The 10,309-nt window shown below is 31.0% G+C and overlaps 1 protein-coding gene across 1 annotated transcript; it reads left to right on the top strand.

Annotated features, from left to right (window-relative positions):
* The first annotated feature begins 5,689 nt into the window (after window positions 1–5,689).
* LOC145014122 (Cysteine/Histidine-rich C1 domain family protein) lies at window positions 5,690–7,088 on the top strand. Its single transcript, XM_078972491.1, has one exon. It carries the CDS (start codon window positions 5,748–5,750, stop codon window positions 6,516–6,518), a length of 771 nt encoding a protein of 256 aa, XP_078828617.1. The 5' UTR covers window positions 5,690–5,747; the 3' UTR covers window positions 6,519–7,088.
* Window positions 7,089–10,309: the final 3,221 nt, after the last annotated feature.

The following is a 10,309-nucleotide window of genomic DNA, read 5'->3' on the forward strand; positions in this document are numbered from 1 at the left end:
TGGGAGACAGATGAATTAAGGTGTATAACGTCCTAACTAAATTGGTATAATGTTGATTAATAAAAGTAAAGCCCTTTTGGGAATTGCTTAGATTGATTTTAGGAAAGAGATATATATTTTATTAATATATTATATGACTAATATATTAATAAGAAATAATTATAATTAATTTAGAGTTAATTAGAATTAATTTTGGATTAATTAGAATTGATTAAGAGTTGAAGGACTATAGTTGTAACATGTCATCTGTTCAACCTTTGAACAATTACAGCCGCTCTCTTTCCATAAGTCGGTGAAGAGTGAAAGATCTACTGAGACTGAGCCATCTTCACTAGCCGATCTGTCAGTTCTATAGGGTATGAAACTCTTTCTTAATATTGAGGTCAGGAATTCATGCTCGCAAGTAAAGAGACTAAAGAAACAAGAACATAAACATTCTCTTGAAAGAAGGGAGCATTTGCCCACTCTGTGGTACATGAGCTCCTCGTCCAAACTTACTGTCTTCCGATTTCATATCATTTACAAGGTTAGCTGTATGTTTTTTTAAAAGGTATTACTAATGAATATAAAATACTAATTAATTAGAAGTAATTATAATTAATTTAAAGTTAATAATTTTTTATAAAAAATACATCTTAATTCTACAAAATTTCCGTGATATGATTCTAATTCAACTTTTCCTTAAAAAAGTATTACTAATGAATATAAAATACTTTTTATAAACTTTAGATGTATTTTTTATAAAACAAATTATTAATCTAGTGTGATATGAAAACTCTCAAAATTTTGAAATGGAATAAACTATAGATTTTACTTATTTAATAAGTATTGGTTATGTTATGTTAATTAGTTAATAAATCAGAAATTCTATTTTTTCGGCTCGTGCTTATTTGGATAGTGAGATGCTTGTTATTGGTGGAATAGAGTCTTGATGGAACAATTAGATTCCTAGAAGAATTAGACTTTTGTAAAGGAGTACTGTTGTAGAGTCGATTATGTGTCATGTTTGCTCAGAGTCGGTAGAGACAATCCATTGTCTTTTTGTAGGATGTGTGGAAATTTTAAATTTATGGGATCGTAATGCAATTTGGCGGAGTGTTCAAATCCATAATGGGTAAATGACACAAAAAACAGTCTTTTTATACAGAAATTCGATTTTGACACCGTGTTTTTTCTGTATCAATTTTGACACTGTGTTTTCCAATTTGTTACAATTCTGACAACTTGACCGGTTAACTAGGTTACATGCTGACGTTGCATGATGACGTGTCAGTTTTGATGACGTGGCATGCTGACATGATACACTAACGTGTCAAAATTGATTTTTTTTTTCCACAAAAAAACACTAAGTTTTCACCATTTTTCAATTTTGACACTAAGTTTAATTTTTTATTTCAATTTTGACACTATGTTTTTTTTTGTTCCAATCGAATATCATTTATCAAATTTTGTTCAATTTTGTCTATTTTCCGTTTGAAACCGTATAAATATATTTTTTTATTACATTTTAAATCGTATAAACATAACTTTTTCGTTTAAAACCACATTTTTATTTAAATACAAGGTGTTTTTTTTCTTATATTTAATTCAATGTTCTAATAAAAGTAATTCTTATTATATTAAGCTTGTCTGTTAAATAGATATGTAAGAAAAAAAACACCTTGTATTTAAATAAAAATGTGGTTTTTAAACGAAAAAAATATGTTTATACGGTTTAAAATGTAATTAAGAAAAATATATTTATACGGTTTCAAATGGAAAATAGACAAAATTGAACAAAAATTTGATAAATAATGTTCGATTGGAACAAAAAAACATAGTGTCAAAATTAAAATAAAAAATTAAACTTAGTGTCAAAATCGAAAAATGTGAAAACTTAGTGTTTTTTGTGGGAAAAAAAATCAATTTTGACACGTCAGCATGCCACGTCATCAAAACTGACACGTTATCATGTTATGTTAGCATGTAACCTGGTTAACCGGTCAAGTGGTCAGAATTGTAACAAATTGGAAAACACAGTGTCAAAGTTGACACAAAAAAAAAACACAGTGTCAAAATCGAATTTTTGTGTAAAAAGAGTGTTTTTTGTGTCATTTACCCAATCCATAATCATGCCACCATCCGATCTTTAGTCTCTTGGGTAGATACTAGGTACGTTCACTATTTGGATAAAAGTGAATTATACTATTATATTCGGATTGAACTATTTGGTTAAGATACTATGATATTTGGATTCATTTTCAATGAAAACGAATTATTATTATGGATTTTGGATTTGCTTTGATTTATGAAATAAGAACCAAATAATTCAAAAAAAAAATATATATATATTATTTATTTGTTTTGAATATATATATATATATATATATATATATATATATATATATATATATATATATATATATTAAATTAGTAATTTATTTTTCCAAATAGATTCAAAAAAATTTCCTAATAAAAAACCTTTATGTATTTTCTCTAAAAAAAATTATCAATAAAATTTAAACTATAATATATTTTTTAGGAGTTGTTTATATATTTTGAAACACAACAATATAATTTGTTTTTGTTTCTTCTATAAAGTTGTCCAATATTCTAATTATATGTGATTTTAAAATGGTTAGTTTTTTGAAAAATGAATTATACAAACGATCCAACTGAATTGTATATAGGGAAAAGTGAATATATCCTTAAATGTATATAAGCTTAGGTATCCAAACTCACCATACTACATCGTTTTGTATCATATATAGACATTGTAATTGTCCAATGTTCTTATAATTCAACTTCTAACTTGAATTACTTCAAAAAAATTTATAAATTTCATATTTATCTTCCTCTTACATATTTGTTATTTTCAACAATAATATATATAGTCTACTAAGTGTTCGACAAAAAGATGTGATGTAAGAGGAAGATGATAGTGAAAATTTAAAAAAGAAAATTTATATATATAGAGAGAGAGATAGATGATAATTATGCTATAAAAGTGGTTTCCAACGTGTCATGACCATTTTAAATGCTTATAAATGACCATAAATATTATTCAAAGAAAATTTAATTGAATTTATTAATATTGCAAATATTATTATCGATCGCCTTAATAACAAGGAAAATCGACTTATCAAGGTGATTGCTTTTCCGTTTTATTCATATTTAGATAATTGTTTTTGTACATATCTAGGTAAGAACTTATTAAAAGTATTCATATATGATCATTATAACAAGCTGTATCAAGTTATAGCTGATCGTATATGAATAGTTCAAACAAATATTTTACCTAGATATGTAAAAAAAAAAATCTATATATGTCCAAAACAAAAAAATATTTACCCTCGTAAGTTAATAATCGAAATTTTAATTAAATAGACAATGTTGTGTAATAACTAATAAATAGTTAAGTACGACACGACTTCCCTTTTGGCGCCAGCCCATAGAAGCCATACGGCCCAGTATTGATGTTTATCATTGGGTCAGTTTAAAAATGAAAAGCTGATGGCTTTATATTTTTTGGTTAATTGCCAACCAATCAATTTGGTTCTGGTCCAACACAAATGAAAGACGAAAATACTTTATTTTTTTTCAAATCCAAAACCTAATTATTAAAATAAACGGTTTTGGTTTTAGTTTAAAACAATAAGAGTTCAAAGAAAATAAGACGAAAATTCTTTTTAGTTTTTTCAAATCCAAAACCAAAATTTATGGTTTGTTTTTTGTTTTGGTTGTAATGAAAAACTAAACCAAACATAACCATAACGAATCTTCAATAAAATTTATCTTGATTACAGGTTTCAACGACTACAAATTATATGATTTTTTTAGACGGCGAAAATATTGTCTTCAGTGTAGGTAGTCAATGTGACTACAAGTCGACACCATATATTTCGTAAACATTTAAAATTAAATTTAAATAAATAAATACTGTATAGAGATGACATGTGGACATTGAGGTTTTTTTTCAAAAAATAATTGGAGAATTATACCGACCACAAGTTGAACTTCAAATACATTTCTTTTACTCATAGCATCCATACAACGCTCATTTAGAAGTTTGGGGTCGATCCAATAGAAATAGTTGCATTTTTTCACGTGAATCTTGCATATTCGAAAAGAAATTTAAAGAATATCATTGAAAAAAAACAGAATCGACCTAGATTAGGACTTTCTCTCCATCCAAATAACTGTAATCCTTAAAGTATGCATGTTATACTTACTTCAACTAACTGTAATTCTCCATTTCTTTCCGTGTTTGCTTCTATATGAAGCTTTGCATTCAAGTTGGACTTCATGATTGTAGTTGACAATATATATATATATATATATATATATATATATATATATATATATATATATATATATATATATATATATATATATATATATATATCAAAAGGGACCAAAATAGGACCGATGTAATAGATTGTAATTATATTTAACGATATTTCCCTACTTTTTACTATACATCACCAGAAATTCTAACAAATAAAAAAAATATTTTATTTACTTATTATATAATATATTAATAATAGGAACAGTAATTTTTTCTCTTTAGACTTTGGCCACATATATTTGTTTTTTTTTTTTTTATAATTTTAGTCCTTATACCTATTTATTTTACACCTCAACTGTGTTCATTATTTTTTAATCATTTTTACACTTTTAGTCTTTTCAATATATAATATATTACTAATATGTTCTTTTAGGAACATTATATTTTTTCCATAGGCTTTGGCCACATATATTTGTTTTTTTTTTTTTTTTTTTTTACAATTTTAATCCTTATGCCTATTTATTTTACACCTCAACTTTGTCCCTTACTTTTTAACAATTTTAAAAATTTTCGTCATTTCAATTAAAATTTTTACATTTTTTAGGAACCTTTTAATATTCAAAGTTTGACTACAAAGTTTTAAAGAATTGACAACTTTAATCTATTTTCTAAAAATTTAGTAATTCCAACCTCTTATAGTAAACTAGTTTTTTTGTCAACTTCGCCCCTTATTTTTTTTTATCCAATTTGACACTTTTGGTCATTGGAATAAAAAAAATTTCATTGTTTTTGGAACCTTTTAATATTCAAAGTTTGGCCACAAAACTTTAAGAAATCGACTATTTTGATCCATTTTCTAAAAACTTGCTAATTCCAACGCCATTAATTATTTAGCTATTTTGATACTTTTTGTCATTGGAATCAAAAATTTTATATTTTTCAGGAACCTTTTAATATTCAAATTTTTGCTACAAAAATAGTAAATTTGTATGTTTTTTGTCAACTTTATCCCTTACTTTTTAGTTATTTTGATATTTTTGGTTATTTCAATTAAAACTTTTATATTTTTTGGGAACCTTTTAATATTCAGAGTTTGGTCACAAAACATTAAAAAATTGTCAACTTTAGTCCATTTTTTAAAAACTTGCTAATTCCAACCCATTTAAATTTTAGTTATTTTATACTTTTGGCCCTTACAATCAAAACTTTTACATTCTTTCATAAAAAAAAAAAACACAAAAACTAATAAAAGAAACTAAGCCCGAGTTTTTCTTATGCATGAAATTACAAATAAAAGTCTCACTCCCCATCACATTCCCCCAACTCTCAAGTCTCCCATCCAAAAGTCAAAAGTCTCCAAGGTTATCATACCCACCTAAATATACGTCCAAGCATTTGCCATTGACTTCTAATTAGTTATCCAAACGATTCTCTGGATACAGATGGATTACGACTTGGTCAACTTCCTCGTGATCTATTTATGCTTCAACCCACCTACATCACCGGTGAGATTACATCGAAAAGCATGGACTACAAGCATTTCAGCCACCCCCACAACTTAATCATCCACCGCGTTTATGAATTAGGCCAACAAGTCAACTGCTCCGGCTGCGACTCCGCTTGTGACAACACTACAACCGCCGTTCACGCCTGTCACCAATGCAACTTCTTCCTCCATGACCACTGTGCCAACGCCGGCCGTTATGTAAAACACCCATCTCACCAACCCCACCCACTCATCCTCCTCCCTCACCCTACCTACGCCGGCGGCACCTTCATCTGCAACGCCTGTGGTCATCCCGGGAAATCCTTCTCCTACTGCTGCACCCTATGCGAGTTTGATCTTCACGTCGGCTGTGCTTTCTTGCCTGTCACCGTAACTCACCAAGCCCACCAACACGAACTTAATCTTTTCTATGGCGTTTCGGTGGTTCCCCGGAGGGGAAGTAACACCGATCTTGAATACTGTAACATATGTAGGAAGGTCTTGGAGGGAAGGCACTGGGCATACAGTTGTCAGAAGTGTGAGTTTAACTTGCACACTGCTTGTGCCACCACGGAGGTGGTGCCAGGGTTGTACCATGATGATTCGCCAGCCTGTGGAGCGGCTGAGGGAAAGAGCACGGTGGCAGATGGTGGCGGAGGAGGTGGGAACGTAGTTGAGGTGGAATTGACCGAGGAGGATATTATCCAGTTGTATAGGTTGCAGATGCTTGCACAAAGCATGGCTTCATTGTCTACTACTGGATGAGTCTCCTGTAATCCGTTCATTCTTTTCCATTTTGAATTTCTGTCTTTATCTACATCAAAATCTTTGTTAGGTTCCATCGATTAAACAAATGATTTTTACGTATGACGCCAACAAATTGCATAAGTTATGTGTAGTAATGTAATTATACACTACTAAAATGAGAGCCATCAGCTAAGGATAAATCTTTCAGTATTCCGTCGCTAAGTATTGCAACAGATCAGAATCGGACTGCTTCCATAGCCAAAAGGAACATGTCACGTTCACTTTGGGATATCGGCGACCAAAGTAAGACGAACAATCTGTAATCCTTAGCAACCTCATCATGAATAAAGGTTTGGGTTTTCCGTCGTTAATCCCTCACAAATACATGATATCATATTTAGGTTTTCTGACGCTAATGCCTCGTAAAATCATGAATACATGCATTCAAATATGGGTTTTTGTTCGCTAATCCCACGCAAATTTGGAGAGAAGAGAACTTATACATATAACTAGTTGTAAAATGTTGTAAATTCTGTTGTTTTCTTTACTTTCAATGTTAAATGGTAACACCCAAGTGGTTGAGCTTTATTTTGTAAAAGTGTTTGAAGGGACAATATTTTCGCTATCGATAAACCTTGAACTGTTTTGCATAATCTGGAAAAATTTTAAATTTGGGTGTTACAATTTGGTATTAAAGTCATATTTTAACCAAATTGGTTCTGTCTAATAGTGTCTAAACTTAATCTGTGTGCAAAATTTGAGATTGGTAGACATCATATGACCACTACTAGAAGAAATTAGGTCCTAAAACAATAAGATTATAGAAGAAGTACCTATTAAGTGGGAGTTTTTTGTGGGAAAAATACTTGAAATTACTTACTCTTGTCCTAATATTTAACTCTATATGAAAAATATAAGTATGACAAGAATGAAGAGGAGCTGGGAGTTTAAACTAATCCCATGCCCCTATTTTTACTAAAAAAATAATTCATTAAGTTAGGGCTGTAATTAAACGAACTGAACGTTCAACGAACTATTCGTGAACCGTTCGGCGGAAAGTTCGTTTATTTAATAAATGAACAAACATGAAAACAAATTCCCGTTCGTTTAGTTAAACGAACGAACACGAATAATAGTCTCGTTCGTTCAATTATGTTCGTTTATATTCGTTCATATAAGTTCATTTTATATTCATATATGTTTAATTGTGTTTGATTACATTATTATATCATATATTCATTTATGCTTCTATATGTTTGTTTATCTTTGTTCGTTTATGTTCGTTTGTTTAGTATGTTCACGAAGATAAACAAACGGACATGAATAATGTAATTTGTTAAACGAACGAACATGAACAAAAAAACTCGTTCGTTTAATCGTTCGTGTTTTTTCATTTGTTCGGTTAACTTAAAAGAACGAACATGAACAAATCTCGTTCGTATTGTTTGGTTCGTTTAGAGTCTACAATTAAGGTGTAGATTGATCCCAAATGTTAAATATTCTTACAAACAAAACCCAAAAGTAGTTAGATATGTTAAGTTTAAGCTACAAACGTTAATTCTATTTCATGATAATTAAGTCAACTCCTTAAGCTTAATTTTGTAACCTTTCAAATAAACATTTTAACTAATTAACATATCTCGACTTAAATAAAATTTGATTTATTTGCTAAATTTACACTTAAAGATCATTTTTTTCTAACTCTAAACTTTAGATGAACCTTTATACATGTCTAAATCACTATTGGAGTATGTATATACTAAATGACGTGGAGTTAAACACAAGTATTCAAGAAAATGGCACTTTTGTTAAAATACGACTAATTGATCAATTATGAGGCAAAATGCTAAAAATAGCAAAAATGACTAATATGCTTTTATGATGCATACTTTTAAATGAGTTTGAAATGTTGTTAGAATGACTATATTAACAGTCATAACATGATTATGGAATTTGAAGCAAATTGCTAAAATAAAGTAATAAACCTAAAAGAAGTAAGATCTTATTTGTAAAATATGAGACTTAAATATCATGTGGCATTTGATGACCTTTACGAAGTAACTAGTAATGTATTACAATGAAACTAAACGACATGAAAGGCACCTCGATAATATATAAAGTAATAATTAAAAGTAGGTTGCCTAGATGTGAATAATAAGCCTTTTATGGTAATTGTAGGCTTATGGAAAAGAATGATTTACAAAATGAAACCTAAATGATGTAAAAATTTAATGGAAGCTTTAAGGCCAAACGGTTTGGGCTCGCCTAGTTCGACGCATACCGAGTCGACCTCTCCGCTTGCTGAGCTTGGCTCGGTGAGTAAATGCCGAGTTTGACTATGTTGACTGGACCAATGGGGTTGGCTGGCAACGACTACTTCCATTTAATTTTTTCCATTTTTTCTAAATCTCTTATAAACACCACAACCCTTAACTATTTTAACTCATCAAAATCAATTTATAACTCATATACACTCTCTCAAAATGTTGTCTTCGTCATCTTTATCGAGCATGTTTGATGTCTTGCTTGAAACGACCATAGAGATCATTCAGGAGACGGAACAGATGATAGAGCAACTACAACAAGAAAATGTGGAGACTGCATGCCGGAGGAAGAGAAGATACATATAAAGATTTCGTGAGGCAGCTAATGAACAACTCATGCAAGATTACTTTGTGGATGACATCACGTTTATAGGATATTATTGTCGTCGTCAGTTCCGTATGCATAAATCTCCGTTTTTGCGTATCGTCAACAACGTCACGATATTGTGTCCATTTTTTCAACAACGTCGAGATGCTAGAGGTACAATTGGTTTTACTCCAATACAAAAATGCACTGTTGCGCTTTGTCAATTAGCGTATGTCACTTGCCCCGATGCACTAGAGGAGAACCTTAGGATGTTCGGACGTACTGCACGAACTAGCCTTCTCAAATTTTGCAAGTATGTCATGAGATTATATGCTCCATTATATCTGTGCAAACCTACTCGTAGTGACATCAAAAAATTATATGCTCATCACTCAAATGTGCACGACTTTCCTAGAATGTTGGGAAGCATAGATTGCCTCCACTCGGCATAGGATTGTTGTCCAAATGCATATAAAAGGCAATACACCCAAGGCGATCATGGTTATCCAACCGTTATACTTGAAGCGGTGGCCTCATAGGATATGTGGATATGGCATGTATTCTTTGGCTTAGCTGGCTCCTTCAATGTCATTAATGTTCTTAACATGTCTCCGTTACTTGATGACATGTATAACAAGACTGCACCCGACTCATCCTTTCAAGTAGCGGGAACATTATATAGGCACAAGTATTATTTTGTGGATAAGATCTATCAGGAGCGTTCTTGTTTTGTGAAGTCATTGTCTTCTCCAAATGATTACAAAATGTTGAAGTTTAAGAGAGCTCAAGAGAAGGCGAGAAAGGATCTTAAACGAGCACACCCTATTCATTAAATCCATGAATAATACATGCGCATTAGTCAATCCGAATGACATCACTACAAACTCGTAGTGTCCATAACGAGTTCGGAAGGCTGTCTTCGGAACATCCTCCTCTAACACTCGTAATTAGTGATACTCCGATCTCAGATCAATCTTTGAAAAGTAGTTCACCCCTTGCAGTTGGTCGAACAAATCGTCTATGCGAGGAAGAGGGTAGCGTTTTTTTACGGTTAGCTTCTTGAGTTCTCTGTAATCGATGCACATATGAAACGATCCGCCTTCTTCTTGACGAATATGACTGGCGCTCCCCTAGGTGAGAAGCTTGGTCTTATAAAGCCCTTGCTGAGCAGTTCGTTA

The sequence above is a fragment of the Lactuca saligna genome, chromosome 9, assembly GCF_052625555.1.
Source record: "Lactuca saligna cultivar CGN05327 chromosome 9, ASM5262555v1, whole genome shotgun sequence".
NCBI classification, from domain to species: domain Eukaryota; kingdom Viridiplantae; phylum Streptophyta; class Magnoliopsida; order Asterales; family Asteraceae; genus Lactuca; species Lactuca saligna.

What these genes read in the sequence shown, in the direction of transcription:
- LOC145014122 (XM_078972491.1), top strand. Translation starts at nt 5,748, where the DNA reads ATGCTTCAACCCACCTACATCACCGGTGAGATTACATCGAAAAGCATG.